At 42.9% G+C, this 23,257-nt stretch overlaps 1 protein-coding gene across 3 annotated transcripts in view; it reads left to right on the top strand.

Annotated features, from left to right (window-relative positions):
* Positions 1-23,257, top strand: part of LOC140356020 (receptor-type tyrosine-protein phosphatase mu-like) — a 362,562-nt gene that overhangs the window by 58,857 nt on the left and 280,448 nt on the right. For all 3 annotated transcript variants that reach the window (XM_072440712.1, XM_072440711.1, XM_072440710.1), the window contains exon 2: positions 14,529-14,654. In XM_072440712.1, coding sequence (XP_072296813.1) covers positions 14,529-14,654 — 126 coding nt within the window. The remainder of the gene's footprint in view (positions 1-14,528; positions 14,655-23,257) is intronic.

Genomic DNA, 23,257 nt, shown 5'->3' with positions numbered 1-23,257 from the left:
AGTCGTGCTTTAGACGTTTCGCGTTGGTATTGTTAGTAACCCGGTTTTGTGCGCAGGGTCGAGGGCTGAAAGGTGACTGTGAATGATTTAAAGGTGCACTGTGTAACCTTTCTGGTGGACGTACCGCGGCCAGAACGATGATAAAACAACCTAATGTAAGTCAAAAAGAGAAACAGTTTAAATCTGCTGTGGGATAAATAAAAAAAAAGAATATTTACACAAAATGTTGTTAAATTTACAAATGTGGTGCAGGAAGGGAAATTGGTTAGATGTAACAATAACTGACATAATGTGATATTGTGTCATCAAAAGTCTCACAATAACATCGTAGACTGTTGCAATATATCACATTATGTTATGTACAGCTAAAAAGAAGGAGGGAACTACAAAGACCATGATCCTTTGCCCCATTTCAGTGCAAGAATAACGGTGACTAAGCACTATTAGAGCTTGATTCTTTAGACTATGACGGCAAGGATTCACACAAATGTATTCTCAGGGCATTTTCAACGACGAAAAGAACTATCTAGATTTTATGCCGCCGCTCACACAATAGGGTCCGCCTCCCGCAGCTTGGAACGCCCCTCAGGGGGACTTGAGGAGTTTAAATGTAAACTTAAAATGTCTCTTATTTGTGTAAATGTTTTAGTGATCTGTGTGTTGTGGTGTTTTTTACCTTTGCCCCAGGTCGCCCTTGAAGAAAAAGATCTCAATGTTTTTTAAACCTTGTTAATCAAGGTAAATAATAAAAATAATATATAATTCTGTTCCAAATTCCAAATATCACAATAAATATCAAACCTTGAGATGCATATTGCGATAACATTGCATATTAAAATTGTGATGAAAGAGATTTGGATTTCATTGTCCCTTTTATTAAAAAAAATGCCTTTCACTTAAAAATAAGAGCTAGGTTTATCATTAGAATTTTTGCACAACTGGCATACTGTACATAATTAAATAATCAAATACCGTATTTTCCGGACTATAAGTTGCACTTTTTTTTTCATAGTTTTGGCCGGGGTGCGACTTATACTTATATTTATACTTATATACTTATACTCCGGAGCGACTTATATGTGATATTACTTGTTTTTTCCACACTTGCAACTGCATTTCATACTCCATGTTTTTTACTTTTCTATTATGCATTTTTTGACTGGTGCAACTTATAGTCCGGAAAATAAGGTAGCTAGAATTGTTGCATGTATACTTTAATGCATTGTGTCAGGTAATAGACAAATAAATCTATTATGTTGTCTATTATTACCACTCAATTACATCTTGTAATTAAAAGGATACCATTTCTCACATGTTTTTGTTTTAAATTAACCCATTTAAAGTACATGATAGCTCACTTCCCCAGAGAAATCCCCATTTTAATGCAGTGGAAACAATTAAGCTACATTGTAACACGGCGGTGATCATTTGTGCTCCGGGATCATCGGGTAAATCGATCCATTTGCATTCCGACATCAACTCCACGTCGGTTCGTTCTGCCTACTCGAAATCCAATACAATTCAGCGGCGCTCTCCTCACCAGGCCTCGATACGACGTTCTTGTTTACCCGGCGATCAAACGGCCCGCTCTCGCTCTCCTCTAGAGGACGTTTCCCTTCGGACTCATTTATACCATTGTAAGTTGCGTGTTTGACAAATTAGAGTCTGGGAAAGTCGACATTAGCATTTTCGTTGCTCCTCCGTTTCTCTCCTCTGACACAAATCAAAGGTTTGTTGATTTAGCAGAGATCGAGTCGTCTTTTAAGGGTCATCCTCTGTAGTCTATGGGAATGGCTGTTTTTTTTATGTCGGACTTAGCCTTCGAGGGTTTACCCATTGAACCCCCGTCTGGCCTATCGTTGCCTTCCTCTTCTCCTCGCGCAGGTGGAAGCGTTCTACACCTGAAACCCTGGATTTCTTTCCTCTCACCGTCTTTATCGATCGCAGCTCAGGCCACTGGTCCGTCTAACGCGGCTCGAGCGGGGGGGGAGGGAAGATGTGATTTCCATTCCTGCGAGCATAAGGCTACTGCAGTTATGCGGATTAATAGAGGAGTAATTCCATTGTAAATAACGTTAACAGGTGGGATTTTGAGGGAATTGTCAGGATAAACCGAGAGATTGCTGGTCGTAATCCCAAAAGTAAAGGCATCTGGTGAAGAATGTGATCGAGGCAATTTTTTCTGGGTTCTGTTTGGTCCAGAGTTGTTCAGTGGTGAAAAATCTGCAAGTAAAACACATTTAATCCATTTTGTTTTTACTTTATCTGTCAAACCTGCCCAATTAATGTACCTGATTTTTGTCATGTTATAAAGTCAAATGTGTACAGATATATTGTAAAAGCACCACTTGATGTCAAAAATGAGACCGCGGTGCGCCGTCTGCATCTGATTATAAAGTGTTTTTATCGTCATGCCAGTTGTTGACTGCAAAACTCTCTGCTCTGGCCTCCGAAAGCCGTGAAACGCACCTATTAAGTCATTAACGTGAACAATTAATATGTTATGAATGTGTTAACGAAAGTTGTTTGGACCACATTTTAAAGAGCGCTAAAAAAAACCGCTACAGCGCCTTTTTTAGATTAGATTTATACCTGTGACGACATGCTATTTTTGGGTGAAATTGTGAGTCAGTGCTTCTAATGTCGACACGTTTCACCGCCCACTCCTCTTATTGGTTAGCATCTGGCATATTCTGAGTAAGCGACAGGCGGGTTTAACCACTCAGAGTGAAGTATGGACTCTAATTAACAGAGGATGGCTTTAATTTCCTCCTAAAAGTAAACTTTAAAAAGATTGTGATGAAGTCTAAACTGCGATATGGACTTTTTGATACATTTCCCACCTCTAACTTGTATTAAACTCGACTCTGAGCAGGAACAGGAAGGACGTTGGCATGGCCGATCGGTCGTTAACGATGTGCGCACGGCCCATGTTCTACAAAGCTGGATTAGGAGGCGATCCCAGAGGTAACGTCAGGGTTAACCCCGGATTTTAGGTGTCACAAAGATGGCTGACTTTCAAGTGTGGCAATTCTCCATGCAAAAACACTCACACTTGCTCGCTAGTTTGGTTTTAGCGCGTTGGGCTTCATCATAACGACCAATCAGTGATGCAAAGGAGCTATTAGTGTGCGAAAATTAGGTTAAAACGATGCAATAATAGTATATGGACTATAAATTGGCCGATACGTTATGGTTTTTCATGGCTAATGCTCAAATACAAATAGTTTAGAACCAACAAATGGACATCAAACTCTATCTTTGGACCGATATTTGAACATTTTCCTCAAATAATGTTGTTTAAATTGACTACAAAGCCACAAACCTATAAGAGAGCTGTGTGGTCGCATTTTGTGCAGCGCCCTCTTTGGACTTGAGTGCTAGAATAATACGTTGTGCTCCTTACGAAGCAGGTCGGCCAAAACAAAACAGAATTATTACCGGTAATAAAACTATAAGGGAATATCATTGAACTGACCCAGCTCTACATTTGACCACCTGTTAATTCTAAATGGGTTGAATGGATGTGTTTTGGTTGGTAATAGTGTTTGGTGGTTTGATTTCTGTTACTGGTAAAGTACGTTTAGGACACAATGTATTATTATATGGATATTGATTAAAGTATTTATTATGGTATTGTAGATACTAAGCGACATTGTAGATATTCTACTTTTTCCTTTTTAAATGCCTCGACGAGCCTTTGGTGTGAATTGTTTTATTCCAAAGAATTAAGCATTTTCTTCATGTTTTGCATTGAAGTAAAGCAAAAGATCATGGTCTATATTTCCCTTTTTTTTAGCCGTTACAAACTTATTTTTCTACAATATTGTGAGACTTTTGGCGGTACAAACAGTTTCATTTACAGTTTGTGGGTAATGGGTGAATGGTGTCTTAATTTAAAGTGTTGTTAACCCCAAAAAGTTATAAAATCTGTAGTTTTTGAAATCATACTGGTTGTTTTGTTTTTTGTTTTTTGCTTAATTTACAATCCCCGTCGTTCCTAACCAGTATTGACAGATAAACATCTTTTGCCGAAAGTTTTTGATTCATGTCTCCTCTATCCAAATAAGTTGTCTCCCCATTACTCGGTCTTACTTGCTGTTTGATTTGCGAACCTCTTGTGCTCAGCCAGCCTGTTGTCTCCGCGGCGACGCTCAACGCAGGCAAATAGAAAAGCAAACAAGCCATTCCACTCTGCCGCTGAGAGAATTAGTTTTTTGGCTGAATTGAAATCAACCGTTTATCTAGTCTCCGCGGAAGACGGGCGTAAAAAAACACACACAAAAATCGAGGGTGGGGGAAGGGTGGGGGGGACCGAGGTGTGAAGTGGAGACGCTAATCCTGCTTTCTGCAAAGTTCACATCGAGGACGGCAGGTGGTTCGCGCCTGTCGTTCCCAATCGATCCAATCTGATTGAAAACGTTCGGGACGTTCTCTGATTAGTCGAGCGCTAGTTGGCGGCGCTCGCGTGACATAACTTTTAAAACCGGCCGTTGTGTGAATTCTGTGGCGATTCGCCGTATTTTTTTTAATCTTCAGATATCCTTATTTGCCGTTATTGTCTCTGTGATAAGTGGGTTGATCTGCACGAAATCAAAAACTGGCACAAAATTCAAAGTGCGCTCAAATGAACTAAGATTAAACAATTTTTATGATGCGTTGGTTTTCTTTTTAGAGGTTGCATTAATAAAACTTGCCCCCTGCCATTAAATCTGAACTCAGGACGTCAAAATCTACAATGTGCAACAGATTTCAGTCAAAGAGAGGAAAACATGGCTAAAAAACGACTTTCCAAAGGGATTTTTTTTGGATTCAAAGTGTGACTGAAACCCACAAAAAACACCATCTTTGACCCACTTTAATGTACTCTGGTAAACAAGCCGTGAACACGAATCAGCATCACGCGTTCCCGTTTTCAGCTTTGTACGTCGACAGCCTCGGAAGTTCTCATTTTTATCACTTAGGCGGATACGACAATACCAATCCTCGACGTCTCTGAGTCGGGAGCGATATCCGTCTTAATTGGCGCCTGACAGGTTACGGCGAACGGAGACGGATTTTGAAGTCGTCTGCGCGGCGAGTTTCCCTGACAGGAGCAGTGGAAGGGAAGAGACGAGCCCGGTACCAAAGCGCGGCAGGAGAATCATCCGTCAGAGTTTAGCATATCTGAGGAGACGGCTGCCTGTCATCTCCGCGTATACGTCTGTGCGTGGGGGGGGGGGGGGGGGGGGCGTTTGATCACGAGCCGATCTCATCAATATGATCCCGGGTTGACGAGACAAAATCTTGCCCGCGGTCGGGGTCTCTCTAAGAACACGTTTGAGCTAAGCGTACGGCTGATATTTTGTGCCCCCGTTTCGGCATCGGCGTCGTACAGATCAGTTTCTCTGCGTCGCACGGATCAGTCCCCCCCGTATCCCGAATCCGTTCGCAGTTTGTTTTGCGTCGGCACGTTGCTTACAAAGAGCCAGATTATCAGTGGGAATCTCTACACGGACTTCTTTATCTCTCCCAAATCGATGTGGCCGGCGGCGAGACGTGATTGATAATGATATTGAGATTGATTGTCTAAAGCCCAGGCAGGATTCAACGTCCCCTAACGGATAGTGTGTATATACATGCACTTCAGCGGTGAGATAGGAGCTGCCAATAGATAAGTGAAATTGGGCTGGAGTGAAGGGGCCTATCGGTCTCCGCGGGGCTTAGCTGCAGGATTCAGGAACTCTAAACTGGCCGAGCTGGAGGGAGATAGTCGACATCGGGTTTAAATTACCCCAGATTGCCTCGTGGTTCGGGCCTCCGGGGACGAGCGCGCAGACGAGATGTTTGTTAGAACGAGTGCAGACGGTGAGGCGGACGGAGCTGGTGCTGGTGACGGCAGATTTGGCAGTGGGGCTGAGGAGCTTCCAGCCGCGATCCGCGCCACAGGGACGGGGGCGATTCCTCGGAGAGCTCCGCGGAGCGCCGGACCCGGCCGTCGTGACGAACGCCGCATCTGCTCCTGCTCACGTGACGGAGGGGGCAGCACACAATGAAATAGAAGAACACATTTTGACACCATTTCATTGGCAATTATGACGGGGTTTACGCTTCTCTTCTGTGTATCGTACATGTCGCCTCACAGAGATTCAGGTTAGAGGATCGAATTATGAACCAGCCATATGCCAATAAAAGACCAAATGACCAAGATAATGTCGACGTGTGCTCATTAATTTGACTTTGCAATTTAAAGTCGGGATGTAGACCTTTTACAATGTTAAGTCGATTAATCGGTCGATGGTCGAACATGACATTTTATCAATTTTAAAGGATTTTCTATTCATGACAGATAGAGACGGCATGTAGTGAGTTATCTGGGTTTGGGTGCGAGTTTAAGCTGCCTTTTTACACACAAATCAATGCACCTTTTCTAGTTTGGCAAGGCACGTTTATTTCAAAGTGCTTTTCTAGAAAAGGTGCATTGAACAATTTCCAATACAAATGCATAAAAAACATAGATCATCATTATGAAATTGACTTTAAAGGAGTACATATAAAACCTTTCAGTCGCATGTTTACTAGTAGTTTTCTATATAAATACTGGTACTTGCATTATGTCCTGTAACCTTGCGGCCTTGTCAGTGCACCTTGGATACAGAATCAAATCGTAGAGATACTGCATTAGTCCTGAGAGCTTTAGCCAGTAGCACGCCCCCCTCGGAGCTTACACTATCGACCAAGAATTCTCCATTCAGCTACCGCGCTACTTGAAAGTATAAAAACATGACATCCTCAAATGCGTTCTTCTATTCCTGCTTCACTTCACTCTGCATGTGCGTGTTCAATATTCCGTTGGCCCGGCGGCGCTCAACGATCCGCACAGTATCAGACTTCCACTCACGGCAGTAATGCTGAAAGTTTACTTTTGTTACAGGTGCAATAACAAACCTTTTAAGTCTGACTCTGAAATCTTTAGGAGAAATTGGCTCCCGCTTTGAGGGTTGAGCTATCGATCCAGGCCGCCGGCTCCGTCCAGGGAAAGATGGATGGTTTTCTTTTGAAACGCACTCGCCGTGAGATTATACAGACTATTGTGTGTTCTCACTCAGGGATGGATTGTTTCACGACATATCTGGGGCCACCGAGAGCCCGCCTCGCGCCTCTGAAACGTTGACGGGGTGGAGCGGTCGTTTGTACTCACTCCTCACTCCTCACACCTCACGCAGCTTTTATTGAAAGTTAAATCTCCTCGAGCGAGTTGGCAGCGCTGCGTCGGGATATCTGTTTCAGCAGCTGTCGGACCCGATTACGTGGACGCCGCGGCCACTGGCAGCGGTATAAACCTCCCGCTGAGAGAGGGGGGCGGTCACAATGCTTTGGGACGTCTTCACAACCTGCTGCAGTCGGGTGTCGTGATTTCAAATGACAAACAATGGGTTTTATATAGAGAGGGAGAGGCCACCGACTGATGCAGCCGTCTACGTGCACCGAATGTACTCTGTAGATATTAATGCAACGTGTGAAAAGTGGCTCTCGATGTAAAAAGCCCTGTCACATTAAGCACTCGACAGACTTGTTGTTCAATAGACTGCATGTCTTATCTCATGTGGGCCGTTTAAGACCCTTCATACAGGTCTGGTACCTTTCAATTCTGACAGTTAAACACTTTCAGCTCTAGAGCAAACCTATGGAAACATGGCTATACTATATCGTGCACCTTCAACATCATCTTTGACTCATCACAGATAAGTGTTTGATTGTGCTATTTATTCATTTCTGCTCATATTTTATCTCATGAAAAGAAGACTTACTTGGAATAAAGTAGGCGCTATTATTAAAAATGGTATTAATAACAACGGTCAAGGCGATTTTTATGTCAATCCAACAGAAATTTGTTAAAACATATATTTTAATGCATAAGTTAAGGTTTACTTGTCAGACAAATGGGAAATATCTGTAAAATTATTCACAAAGTGTCTGCAAAGTTTTTTAATCTTTAAGCAGCTCTTTCTGTATGATTTTTGGAAGGACTTTATAATAACTACACTCATTCTTGCCTCAGTAAAGAATGAACTTAATTCATACTGAACAAATGGTTTATTAAGAGCGATTCACTCTAAAAGGAACTAAGTAGTTACTAAGCCTGAATAATACACTACATATAATACACTTTGTTCATTAATAATTAAGTAATTGTCATTTTGCTTTATCTAATACTTTATATATTGCTAACGTCCATCTTTATTATCTCCTGTAGCAATAAATCGCACAAATACGAGTTACACCGACCGGTCCGGCCTCAGTTGCGACGAGACCTTTTATGGATGTCGTCATTTGTGTGCAGACATCCAAGCCCTGCACCGGGTCGATAGCGCGCTGCGGCCGCCATCCAGAGAAATTCCCAAAACGGAAATCTTACACCAGAGCCGGGCCCCATCAGAACCCTGCAAATTGACCCATCGCTCCCCGTTAGCCTCGTCTTATTGGTCGCAACAGGAGCGGATGGGTTCTCGACGGCCCGCGCTCGCAATTAAAAGCGGCATCTCTTACGCGGCGATCCGTTATTTTTCCAAGCCTCCCACCGACCGGCCGTCTCCACAGATAATCCATTTGAAACTAGAGTCGTCCGGGTGCTTTATTAGCGCCGGCATACGTGCAAATGGAGTTACTTACCGAAAGTGTCGAACGTCTTGCTTATCAATTTTCGCGCCCCATTATCGAAACGGCCGACGTAACACGAGCCCCCGTCACCAAGTCTCTCTTAATTATGAGCTGGGTGGTATTTCGAATGCAAACAAACATTTGTGATTTTTTTCTTCTTCCTTGGGCCGCCGCCGTCGTGCACTGTTCCCCCCGAATCCCCCGCTGACTTCTTGAACGCGTTACGCTCCTCGTCGATGCCATAGATTTGAATATCAAAACGCAGACGAAAGCCACCTCTTTGTGCTCGTGCCACGCTGCGACGGGGAAGGTGGGCGAGCGGGGCAGAGCGGGGCAGAGCGTCAAGGAAAAGTGTCGAGCGCGAAATATTGACAGAGCCGAGCCGGTCGACGCGGGGGTCCGAAGCCGGCGACGACCTGGGTCCGCGTTTGTTTAGAACCGGGGGAAATGTTTGTGTTTTAGACGGGATTTATTTTAGAGATCGGTTCACTGGAAACTAGAAGTAAAACTGTAACTAAAAGTTGCTTCAGTCGACCAATCAGCGCTGATGATTTTTTCTGTTGTAAAGACTTCTGCAGGTATTTGATCAACTCGATAAAGGATGGAATGTTCTACTTCTAGAAATATTATATTTACAGTGTAATATTGAAAACGATCTGAAATTATTCTTTTTTTTAACATTTTTGATTCAATATTGCCACCGTCTTTGTGTGTTCAGCTAACGATTAAAAACCATACTTCAAAAGTTCTCTTACATCATCACTTTTATTTTCGTTGTCAATACCAGCAATACCCTAACTTTTCATCAAAATGTCTCGTTTTGCAAATTATGACGGCCTCATCGACATTCAATCCTTCAGTAAGTGGACTCGTTCTGTTCGTAATAATCCACAGAAATCAGTGTCTAAGGTGAAAGCCGATTGGCCGTGTTTACTGTCTGGGGTGAAAGCCGATTGGCCGTGTTCACTGTCTGGGGTGAAAGCCGATTGGCCGTGTTCACTGTCTGGGGTGAAAGCCGATTGGCCGTGTTCACTGTCTAAGGTGAAAGCCGATTGGCCGTGTTCACTGTCTGGGGTGAAAGCCGATTGGCCGTGTTCACTGTCTGGGGTGAAAGCCGATTGGCCGTGTTCACTGTCTGGGGTGAAAGCCGATTGGCCGTGTTCACTGTCTGGGGTGAAAGCCGATTGGCCGTGTTCACTGTCTGGGGTGAAAGCGGATTGGCCGTGTTCACTGTCTGGGGTGAAAGCGGATTGGCCATGTTCACTGTCTGGGGTGAAAGCCGATTGGCCGTGTTCACTGTCTGGGGTGAAAGCCGATTGGCCGTGTTCACTGTCTGGGGTGAAAGCTGAGAAGTCGTGGACCAAACGTTTCGTGAGAACAGACGGATTCAGTGCCAGTCGCTGATCCACAAGCCATTATTTCTACTTTGCAATATTGTGACAAACTTAATTGCACGTTGCAGAGACCGCAGTTTGTGCACTCACCTTCGCACGACAACGCGCACATACCCGCCGCATACCTAATGGGAACGTTACCTTTTCAAAACCAACAAGTACCTTATTTACTTTCAAAAGGTCAACATTTTAAGTGCTTTATCCTTAAAGCATCAGAGAACGCTCTCCACTTACGTCCCGGCGAATAGCTTTTAACAATGTCCTTGGAGTCTGTCTTCGCCGGTCCTAGATTCAAAACACAACTCGATCCAACCGCCAGCGAAGTACGTTTTTAATTCTTGTTCTAATGCGTTATATAAAACACAGAGCGGAGTTCAGGCTTTGGTGGCAGAAAGTTGACTCTGTGTTAAATTGCAATAATTAAAAGGTTCCTTGGTAAATGTATAAGCATCATTGAGCACGAGTTGTTTATGAGCACTTTAAAGGCATTTACTGGCATTTATAGATTGCTTATGCTTTTTAGACAAGCCATTAACAAAAAACGTGTGTGTAATAAACCATCTGCAAAATGTTTAAGAGCAATAACAAGCTGCTTATTACACAATTTTTCAATAACCACGTGACATGCGTACAAATAAAGAAATGTATCTAATGCTTATAGATGCTTTATGAATAGTTTGCGAAGGAATCTAATATTAAAGGTCCCATATTTTGCTGTATTTCCCCTTTCATAGTCCACCCTAAGGACATATGTGACCATGTTTTGCGCTGGGCAACATACTTTAGACAATTGTTAACAGATACAACTTAATTTTGTGGCAAAGTCTCTTACCCGGAAGTGAAAAAGCCTCATGGTTCAATACAAGCACTTGTGGTATCAGTAAGACATTGGGCGAAATGACTTGGAACAATGCGGCGTCGGCAGGCTCACTGCTGCATGCGGCGGGATGTAAAGTTCAAATCTCACAAAAGTCTATTTTTGCATTATCTGGGACCTTTATTGCCCGACCAGCCAAGACCACACGCCTGGAATCCAACCCAGTCGCTCCAATTTCCAAAAGGGAGTGATTGACAGGCGGATGAACCAATCAGACAAACGCATTGTCCGATAGTGTCTAAACAAACATGGCGGCATACCAGGAAAAAATAAAAAATAACACAAACGATGCAGACTTCTGTTGAGTCAACACGCGACGCACTAAACTCTATAACTTAATTTACCTCAGATTTACATATTTTGTCCTGAATATTCCGAAAATATTTGAGAGACGTCTCCATATATTTTTCGCCAATGGTCTGATTCTAGACCCTTCTGAATTCGAACAGAATGTGGGAGGGACTGGCTGCTCAGGCAAAGGACCTTTAAAGTGTCACCAAAAGTCAAATTAACACTGAAAGCCATTTTTATTTGTTTTTACCAAGACAAAATGAAAACTTTAAATACCCGCGCATCTCCGGCCACCCTCCCTTTCCCCGCCCACTCACACGGCGGACAAATTACGGCGTGTATACCGCTCGCAGGTGGCCCGCAGCGCCTGGAAATTAATTACGGCGCGCGCTCCTCGTTTGGCCACTCGTTTGCACATGCACTGTAAATGTCAGGCCGCAGATAAATGGCAAAACAAAGGCGCGGCCGTAGCCTTTCTCGGCTGAATGTCAGGAGGCGCTCGTAAGGAGATGAGATATTGGTTTAGTCACGGCATCGATTTTGGCTCAAAGGACGCTTCCCCCGGCAGCGGTACAATTTGTGCGTCGTGGGAAAGTTATTCGTGGAAACATTTGGCGGTGGAGGCGGAGTCGGGGTGTTGCTATCGACGAGCAGCGCGCGTTATTGAGTCGGAACAGCACCTTTTTGATTTGTATAATGTCTGTGATGCAGTCAACGTTTCTGTCGGCGGGAGATGTTGTTGCTTTGCCATGAATGTTCCACGTTATGGCGTTAAACCTTTTCTTCTGACAAATGACCTCGTAACAACTGCGAGGACGCTCGATTCTCAACTGAAACGTCACCAATGGCATGGATGGGTAGATGATGCAAAGTCTTCTACAGTTCGTTGTGTGTGTACAGTGCATATTTTTCGATGCAGCCATTATTTTAGAGCAGTGAATTAGACCAGCCAATACTTTGCACGCCCCCTACTGTCCAGCAGAAAAGTTACAGAGTTCAGCTTCAACTTCGCCGCTCATAATCAAACACAAGCTAGACCAGGGGTGGGCAATTATTTTCCTCCGAGGGCCATATTCGAATCCAGACAAGTAGCGGAGGGCCGGCCCGCGATCATTGGTGTGAAAAAATAAAATAAAATGTCACTTTTCTGTCAAATATAGGCTATTGAATCTATTATTTAATTAATTTCAGGTCATTATTAAGGATACAGATGCAGACAGATGCCTAAGCGATTTATATATTTTTATTATTATTATTTTTTTAATATTACTTGGCATGTTTGGCGGGCCGGATTATAAAAACGAGCATCCCTGAACTAGACAGAACTGGCATATAATACTTTTTCTAAACCATTGTCTGACTTTTTTCACTCTACAAAGCGATGTCTTGCACCACCACCGAAACAAAAGTAAACCTGGAACATGGATGATTCTGCCTCCGTAATACTACATCTGTAAGTGGTTGTATCTGCGGTATATTTGTACACGTGTAACTGGATTCAAACTGAAGTCGTAGAACACGGAGAACGTTACGAGAAGGCACGTTTTCATCTTCTCTTCTTTTGCTTTCGAGCGACATTCCCAAACAAAAGTCCAACCCACCTTCGCATTTTGGCTTCTCTTTTGAAATGTTCCTTTTTTATGCCATTACTCGCAGCCCTTTAACTCTCCTCGCCACCGTCCCCTTTAACGGTGTTCAACAATACCGCTCCCATTTCGCGATCAACTCGTTTTCCCACCAGATTTATGAGCGGATTGAAAAGCACTTTGGCCAAAACGAGCAAACGACAGATGGGAACGTAAATTAATAAATAAAAAATCTCCCGCATTCCGGCGTGGCCTTTTAAGGTGCGAGGGAATAAAAGGCGTATTTGTATTAATCGATCATACGTCGCGCCCGGTTCAAGCCGCGGCCCTAATGGCTGCTCACTGTCATTTCGCGAGCGGCTCGTGAAAAGGATTAGGCGGCGGCGGCGGCATCGCGGTTGTGTGGCGGGCGAAGGTGGCGAAATAAATCAATCCCACTCCGATGGCGGCACAGTTTTGGAACATAATGCCTAACTATGATGGAGCTTGCACACTTCGTACTTGTCACCGCGGAATTGGGTTGCCGCGTCGCTAACGATACGAATGTATGTGGCGCCCGCGATGCCGATCCCTCACTCTGTCACACTTAAGTGCATCTCATTGTCTGGCATATTGTATTACGAACACTGCGGCGGGAAAAAGGCGATTTAATTTGCAATACATTCATTTGCGAGTTAAATCATAGCTAACAAATAACAAAAAGTATGATTCCGCCTCAGTGATCACTTAATATCTTAAGACCTAATCTTAATTAAGTAGTTACTAAGCCTGAATCATGATTAAAGGCGGTATGGACAATTTTTCGTCGATTTGAGAACGCAGGTGGAAGTGCACATGCCACTCCCCCGTGTGGACCGATACAACACACACGTGCGTTTGTTTATTAGCACAACGGAGCGCATCGCATCTCTCGTCTCCCGTAGATTTCTGTCCACTTCTGCGTCAGCTCGAACTGTCTTTCTCCGTCTTCATTTTGCCCCGTACACTGAGGGAACTATATTATGATAGATCCATGCGCTTAGGCACGCGGAAACGTGCGGACGAACCGCACGCAGCTGCAGGTGAGCGGTAGGTGCGTTTTATGATTGATACGTGGCAGGACAAATGATTTATCCACGCCACGAGGAAATATGATAAAGAATTTGCTGAAAAAAATCGTCCATACCACCTTTAATAAACTATATGTTCAGTGTGAATTAAGTCTTTGTTAATGCTTTAAGGCAAATTACAGTGTAGTTATTATAAAGTGTTACCTTCAATACCAATGCCTTGAATATAAATAAAAGAAGTTCATAATTTTGAACTTAACTTATTGCTTGACTAATCTGCACTTCGGATAATCAAGTAAAAGTATTCAGATCATGCACAAACACCAGAATGTACACAGAGCAGTACGGGGAAAACATAAGTGAAAATGCAGATAAAACTGTCCAGTCGCCTCAAAAAACTCCAGTTCACCGACTTTAAACTGTTGTAAATTAATGTTCAGTTCGACCGATTTTAAATCTGTCAAATCCAGGTCGTCGTAAAGTCAAATACTTACATAAGTTTGGAAACCGCCATTTTTTAAACGGATTTCTGGGCTTTATTTCGACAGGACAGTGCTGCGTGCAACGGGAACGACGCGCAGCAAACTGTCGAGAGCAAATCGCGGCACCACAAATGTCATTTTTCTCTTCCTTTTTGATCCGAGACGTGCGGAGTGAGTAATGGCTGCGTTTTGTGCGTTTCTCTTCCCAGGCGACTGTAACTTCGAGAGGCCTCTGGCGGCGTGCGGGTACAGCCAGGGCAGAGAGGACGACCTGGACTGGGAGCAGGTCAACTCCCGAGAGAAGAGCTCCAGCACAGACCCGTGGATGCCCTCAGGTACAGACGCAACCGCGACGACGACGACGACACACGCGTTTACACGAGGACGATCACATGCAATAATCGCACGTTTTGTATGTTCGATGTTTAAGGGCTGCTTAGCTATTCCGCAACGACGCCACCAGACCCGGGTTCAAACAGTGAGGGCTTTGTCTTTGTGGAGTTTTGCATGTTCTTCGCACGTCAGTCTGGTTTTCTTTTGTGAAATGTAGTGTACAATGTAGTTTAGGTGCTTGCAATGTCGGTGATTGCTTTGTTGGTCGGTTCTATTCTTTTTTTCAGAGCAAATGAATCTAATAAACACCAAACATAAGTAATAAGGTGTTTTATAAGTAGAAGTTTGTCCACATTTTACACGGTTGTTACTGGCTCTGCCTCCTTCAGTCGGTCCCTTGCGAGGAAAAAAGGTTAAGCTGTTTTTAGAGTGAATTTCTCCACTGTGAAGTCAAAAAGTTAAAGCAATTTTTATCCTAACTTGGCAATATTGACAAAAAATTTACAATATTCAGATGATATTTTCAGGGATGTGTTAAAATGTGCCTGTAAATGTCCCGCTTGCGGTTCAAGTATCGCACAAAACCAGAATGGAGCATGAAATGAACCACAAAAGTGCAAAAAACTAACCCTAACCCACTTTACACACCGCTGTTTGGAACATGTCTCTTTTTGAGGTTATTTTAATAGTTTTATCATCCTTTACTTGACATTTCAGTTTTCACAACAATTGTTAAACGCTAGCATTTCAGTTTTACATTTCTCCCACTTCTAATCCCGACTGTGCCGAAATGTTCAAATACCAAATGTTATTCTGCGCCAGTAGTTCCTTCATCACGGTCGCAGTTTGACTACAATTGATTTATTTTGCACACGTCACAATACGCCGTCTTACCCTGTAGTTTAGACCTCTGCAAACGTGTCGAGAAACGCACGCGGTTCTCGTGTTCGATTAACACGTTTCAGTCTTTCAGTCCTCGATCTAAGGTTAGAAACGCGTCTTGTGTGACGTCGGCGTGGAAAACCCTGGGGAAACTAAGGGCTCCCAACGTTAACCATTACACATCTGTTAATCAGCCGGCCCTCGTCACGGGAACTGATTTTAAAATGGGTCGTTTATGCTTTCCCCCCCCCGAGGTGATCGACCCGAAGGACATTCACACAGACGAGGATCTTTTATTTAAGATTTTGCTAAAACCCTCAGTTTGAACATTTAGTTGAAGTTTATACTTTTGTTTCCGGCTCGGACACGGACAGAAGACGTGACGATGTAGTTACGTAACATTTATCTTACAACGTTCAGTAAATGAGGGCCAAAACTAGTATAATTTAGACGACATGATGAACTTAAAGTGCACTACGACATCTTTATTTTCTTAAATCGATAGAATAACGTGCCATGGAAATCACCCGGAATTCTAACCGGAGTTATGACGCATAACGCGGTGAAGCCAATCCCCATATTGAAGATTATAACATGTACATTTCATGATATTTGTGTCATTTAGATGGTGTCCTCCTCGTCAGTGACATGTAAAAGAGGATGTTCAGTGTTTGTTTGTTCGTTTATTGGTTTATTTAAATGGATCCCATTGGCTGGAAGCAGTGCAATCAGCTCGTCTTCCTGGGTCCAATACAATTAAAAACAGATTACATTTCAAGTACAATAGCATGGTTTTCGATCGTTCCCTTTAATTATATTTCATTACAGTAACAATTTAACAGTTCTTTACAAATGATGTTAGATTTCACTCCATAATAGTGTACAGTATTTTAAATTACGTATTTTTTATAGCAGTTCTTAACTGTCTAACGCGTGACTCTTTAGGTTAATCTCAGTGTCACTAGATTCTGACCAGAAGCACAACATCAGAAATATCAACGTAATGCTAGTTAGCCTTTAGCTCAGATGCAAGTGTTCTGCGCCAAGTATTACTAAAAATAAATCCTCCAAAAGTTTTACACGTTTGACAGTGGCTTTTACGACAGTGGGTCGATACCAGCTCGCCTTGACCTATGACGCAAAATTGTCTGTTTTTAACCATATTTTGCGTAGATTTTGACCACAATATATACTAATTGTTTTCCCTTCTCGTTAAACCACTTTAAGTTGCAGTTAGAGCATGTTTGAGTCATTTTTATTCTCCTCATGGAAGACGTTTTAGCTCGATATTTGCAGTTTAAAATTTCCAAAATATGAACACAATCCACGGTTGTCATGGATTAGAACTACGGTGCAGACAAAGCACAATAGGTCTTCCTCAATATATAGCGCTTTTAACGGCTAATGCTAACAGTTATTGGCCAAAATATCTCAAATCTTCCCGCCCAAGTTGCTAAGCGATCCATAGCATGAGCTTCGAACGCCGCGTCTACAAATTAGCGTCAACTGCCTCTACATTTTGGATGGAATTTTGGAACTGGGCTCTACTTTTCTCAACTTTTCTCTCTCAAACTGATGTAAAACTATGATAAATATTCACCACAGGCACGATTCTACCAAAGGAAGTCAAGACTAGACTAAGAAAAACATGAAAACGCACTTTAATATCACAAGAAAGATTGGATATTGGCAGTAGTTTTACCACCGTTTTTACCTTCACACCCGGGGCTAGTTCACATATGGCGCCAATGGAACGCCAAGTTTATTTAGCGATATTTTTTCAAGCATCTGCACCTTTTATTTTTTGTAAAGACACGTTTTAAATCTTTCCTTTTGAATAACTTCCTGCAAACAGCCGTCTAGCGCCTTCGACTCGGAACATTTCCACGTTCCGCGCAGACTTTTATGATTACAGATGATGCTGTCACGATCTTAAACGCGCCGTTGTTCCCGCGTCACGTCGTCGCCGACCTCGTTGTGCATCTGCCCCGAGACACTGACGACAAACGACGCTTTAATATCCCAGAGAAAAAGCCCGTGCACCTTTTTATTTAATCGAGGACGTCTATTGAAACGTATTTAAATTCATCACGCCGCTCCGCACGCATTTTCCCTGTCGCACGCCATTTGTCTTTTTAATGTGCCATTGATCACTATTCATTTGATTTTTTTTTTTGTGTGTGTTTTTTTTCTTCTTTAAACTGAACGATATCACAGAACGCACCTTTTTATTTTCCCGGGAATAAGACCGGCTCACTCTTTTGTCACGCCGCCACAAAGGCTGTAGCCGCGCAAATTAATGGTTATTGTTTTCCTCTCCTATCCGGACGCCTAATCTAGCAAGGAAAAGGCTGCATCCCGGATAGATTGCGAGCGCGGGGCCCCCCTCTGGTGACGGGGGAGAATTAATTAGCCGAAGCCCTTCACTAATTCTAAACAGCCTTGAATGTGTTTACGCGCCGCGCGGTGGGAGGTGCGCTCGGACCGCCCAGGAGAAATTAAGTTTGCGAACGGGATGGGGGGCGGGTGGAGGGGGGGAGCAAAGAGGGAGGGGAAGAGGAGGAAGGCGTCGACTCTTTCCGTTTCAATCGGGGAGACTGAGCAAAGGTTTACAGCAGAGTAGTAGAGAAACGGCGATCCACAAACGAACAGTACGCACGTGTGTGTCTGAATTGAACACGACTGATTAAAACGGCAGCTCCGGTTTAAGTGCGGGGCCCGACGTCGGGGGGCGGGCGGAGAGGAAGTCAATACTCATTATGAAAGATGCACGTGAAAGTAGTCGAGGAAAGAACTAATTGGTCAAAGCAAAAAGGAACTTGCCGGGAACGTTCCACGATGCGGTTAACGGCGGATTGATACGTGTCGCCCTCTTGAGTCGAAACTTTTGTTAAATCCAGGTGAGAGAAAAGCACGTCTTTCTCCTCCACAAATGCACAAAATGCCTCAGTAAAGACGAGTAACCTTTTATTTGTCGCACAATGGGGGAATTTTAATGCTGCAACGGACAGTTCAAGAACAGCAGGAGAATGCAATACAAAACAAGATAAAGAACTTTTTTAAATAGGCGTATAAATCGAACACGATGTGCGACACGAGTAAACAATTACAAACTCTTATATACAATCTGTGGTTGTGACCCTGGTTATGCAACATATGGACAGAATAAATGCTGTTCTGGTTCGTACCATTCTGATTCTTCATAATAACATCTCATTTACTGAAATTCAAATGCCTAAAGCACTGAACTTTTTACTCGCCCTGCTACGGTAAATAACTGAAATGCATACGGTCATTTACATAAACTTAATTCAACTGCTCAAACGTTTTCTATGGCTCAAGTTTGTGCTGTCGTGCTATAGAATGTGCTGCTTTTGACAAGATTCGAAATGTTGACAGCAGGTCGGTCACGCTAATACTTCAAAGTCAGTATTTTTTTCTTATTAGGCTACATTTATGTTTCCCAAACGCTACGAAAATTTGATGAACAGTTAAAGTGGAACTGACTTGACCTCCAAACGACCTCCTCACACGCCTCACAGTTTAACATATCAAGCATCTTCTAAAGCGCTCTCCAAAACTCGACCACCAGAGTCCATAATTACCGGCGTCTCCTCGACAAGCGCTCGGGCGCCGTGGGAAATTGTTACGTTTCTGGCCGCGCGCTTGACGGACTGAAACCGTTTTCGGGGGCCACGCGGGCGGACAGTTGAGATGCATTAAGGTGAAGGGAAAACGATGGGAGAAAAAAGCTCTTTGGCGCGTGATCGGTCTGTCGCGGTGAACCTGCACTTATGTAGCTCTGTACACAAGCTCATGAGACAAATTGGTACCTCCGCGTGTGGACTGGACATTTGACACTGCTGGCGGAATGGAAAATGACAAACATCTTTTTTTATTTTCTATTTAATACATAGTCATATGGATGAAAGGGCTAAGAGTGTAAATTGTAGTTTCAGGTGACGTGCATGAAACTAACATGCAGAGGAAACGAATCGCAATCGCCGAACTCATTTTCCATTTTTTTTCCCCGAAAGATAAAGGGAAGTTGTCCGTGCTGCACGAATGCGATCGATCCAAAAGTTGCTTGGATCCTTTGCAAAACAATTCTATGAAGATGGCTCTGACAGTTTGCAAATATGCCAGACTTTTCGGGCGATACAGCGCTCTTGAATAAAAGCCACGCACACGAAATTTACAAAGACAATAGAAATGAAGCCTGCGTAAGTTCACCTGGAAGACCTAACCTAAATCTGCGTCGGCCTCCATGGAAGGACCCCTCTCCCCAGCGCCATCATCGCACTCAAGCGGGCGCCCGCCTGTCCGTCTGTGAGAGTCAGATCCCTCACTTCACCATGGACTCTTCCAGGTTTCTGCGCTTATCCCAAAGAGGTTATGCAGTTTTTCCCGGCCAAGAAGGATTGGTAAAAGGACGGGGGACGTCCGCGTCATGGCCCCTACACCTGCTCCTCATCCCCAATCAACGCTCTCAGTCACTCCTCCCCGCTCCAATCAACGCACAGGCGGTGGCATTTAAGCGCTCAGGCTGATGGCTCAGTCGCTTCAAACCGTATCTGCGACCCACCACCTCCCCAGCTCCTCCTCTGCATCTATTATTCTCTCTACCTTCTCTCCACATCTACCACCACCAGTCTCCAGGCTCCGGGGGGAAGGTATCTAATTCAATCAGATCATGGAGTGCCCATGATCGCTACGCCTTCCACCGGGGTCTGAGCGCCAAATAAACTTTGCAATAAAGTTCCCTAAAACATATTTTCTGCTTTTGTGTCCGAGTCTCTCCAGGGTGAACTTGTCCATATACGGGCCACACCGGACAATAAACCGCAGGTGCCCACATTGTAACATGAGATATTTACACATAAATAAACACAGTAGTTACTAATTAGACTCATTTCTCAGTGAATATGAGTTGGATTATATGAAAACGCACAACATTTTGAAGTTCAACATACAAAGAACACATGACAGCTGTCCCTATACTGTCCCCTCTGTCCCCCTTGACGACTCTGTGTGAGCTGATTTACCTGTGTCTGTCTTCACATCTGGATCAACTGTTCCTGAGCTTGTACTTAGAGAGTGAGTGTTACGTTGTAAAAAGAGATATTTAGACAGAAATAGGCTCCATGGCAGTGATGCAGGGGTCAGTTCTGGTGAGGGAAGTCTCATTTCACTGCGACAGGTTCTAAACTGCAGACCGCCTTTATATTCTGCCACGTCTAGATTCACTTCCTCATTAGACTCATTTCTCAGTGAAATATGCGTCTGATTGTAATAAAACACACAGCGTTTCGAATCTTAAAATATAGAAAACACAATGTGACGTGTCCACTGATTTCTTCTTCTATGGTGTGTCAAAGCTTGCTCTTCTTGCTAGAGTGCCCCCGGTGGCCGTTTGCCAGTAAAAATCTATAAATTAGACGCACCGTTGTAATGACCGCAGAGTTTAAAGAGTGGTAAAAAAGTAGCGGCTTAAAGTCCGAAGAGTGTGGTATATATATTTATAAAACTTCTCGACAACGATATTCAGATGATATTTTCACGTCGCATCAAGAATGTGCAAAAATGTCTCTGTACATGTCTCAGTTGAAGTTCAAATTTCACAGAAAAACATGCGCGGATCATAAAATTAGCCACAAAAGTGCAGAAATATGTCTTTATTCCTAGTTTAAATTCTAAACCATGGACTTGATTTTGCGCATCTCCAAAACAACAATTGCAAGATTATGCTTTTTTTTGGTTTTAACATACAACTCTTACCTGGATCTCCAGTCAAATATAACCACAATCGGGTGCGTTTGGAGATGTTTTTCTTGGAGCTTGAACCAATCAATCATCCAAAGAAAGCACAAACTGTCTCCTGGAAGAAGAAAAAACACACAAAAAATCTATTATAACTCTAACTCCATCTCTACAAACCGTTGAGTTCGTCCTTGTCCTTCGATTACTTTTGAAAAACCCTCGACCGAATTCAAACCTCATCTCGGCTCCTTCCAAATGATATCTAGTATAAACACAAAGGAATAAAAAAAACCCCTCATCCTCCCACGTGCTCACTGTCATTATACGGGCGTTTGGCTAGCATATGCTCTGTGCTGGACCAAGGTTAACCGCTGTGCTAACATTTTAATAGAGTCATAATTAGCCATTTTACTGCCTTATTAACCTCTTGCACTTCACCCACCTCTTTGGCACGCAAGGACCCAAATGCTATAACTATTAACCATCCTGAATAAATGAATCAATTTAAGATTTAAAAGAAAAAAAGTCAAATTGTTGGCCAAAAAAAAAAAAAACATGTGAAAAGATATTTTAAGATATGTTTAAGAATCAATATATAGTAGTGGCGATACAGTAGTAGTTAAATATTTTGTAAATGTTTTTTTGGTGTAATGCAAATACACAACGATACATGATGCATACACTTTTGCCTCCCACCAAAAGCTCTCGGGTTCATTTCCCAGACTGTTTGGAGTTTGCTCTTGTTTTTTTTAATGTTTTTATTTTTGCCAAGAGATTACAAGGTGCGGCTGGAAAAATGTCACATAGTCATTTGATGTAATAGCTGTGCATTTTAGAGCGTTCTGAACCAGAAAAGACACTAAAACGACCGCTATACCAAGAATCCAAAGAACGAGACCGAGGCACTGACATTTGGACCTGTTTTTGTGTTTGTAATCAGTGTCAGTCGATCATGTTTTGTCGGATGTTGTACAAAATGGTACGTATTTGCTGTCGATACTTTACTGGAGTACTTTTTACAGTGGACACGTTTTACTTCTACTCTAATATATTTAAGAGTACGTATTTCCACTACATTTTTGAACCAGACAGAAAAGTAAAACACTTTTCATATGTTTTGCGGGGTCGTTTGTAGCACACACACGGTGACATTCTGCCCATAGGTTTAGTCTATTCCAAGATCACAAAATTGAACATGTTTACAGTTCTTTACACCCGTGGAAGCTACCGTATTTTCCGGACTATAAGTTGCACCTTTTTTCATAGTTTTGGCCGGGGTGCGACTTATACTTATATTTATACTTATATACTTATACTCCGGAGCGACTTATATGTGATATTATTTGTTATTTTCACACTTGCAACCGCATTTCATACTCCAGTGCGACTTATATATGTTTTTTTTTTTCTTCTCTATTATGCATTTTTTGGCTGGTGCGACTTATACTCCGGAAAATAGGGTACTTTTACTTTCTAATTTTAATATACATTTTTTAAGTTGTCAGCCAATTTTTTTTTTTTCTGTGCTTTTAAAAGTTCTATTCTCCGCTTCTGACAGGTTTTCCCTTGGTCAGATTGGGTATCATACGGATTAGTTAACTTTTTCCTACCTTTTATAGTCCGCTCCAGTTCGGAATAGTTGGTCGTATTTTCAACATACATTTGAAACTTCGTAAAGGGGGTCAAAAGGTTTTCAAACGCTATCGCTTTAAAGCAAAGCCCAATTCTCCTGCTGTTTTAATTAGATTCTGCAATTCCTTCTAAAGTTTAAAACAAATTAATTATGAGGCTGTGTAGAAATGTCACCGTTGTTATCTTTGGAACAAAACATCTATTGATCAAGATTTTTTCTAAGAAGCGCTTTGTTGACATCAAACGAGCTGAAATTGGATGTTAGTGCGGCGTCTTTTCTTCAAATTGCCCTAAAACCAAGAACTAGGGCCGCACCGACCGTCACAGCATG

Source organism: Eucyclogobius newberryi, unplaced genomic scaffold (assembly GCF_026437365.1).
Source record: "Eucyclogobius newberryi isolate DKJ021-1_F unplaced genomic scaffold, fEucNew1.0.hap1 SCAF_12, whole genome shotgun sequence".
NCBI lineage: Eukaryota > Metazoa > Chordata > Actinopteri > Gobiiformes > Gobiidae > Eucyclogobius > Eucyclogobius newberryi.
The sequence above is the reverse complement of the archived record's forward strand: the minus strand, read 5'-3'. Positions and strand labels throughout refer to the sequence as shown.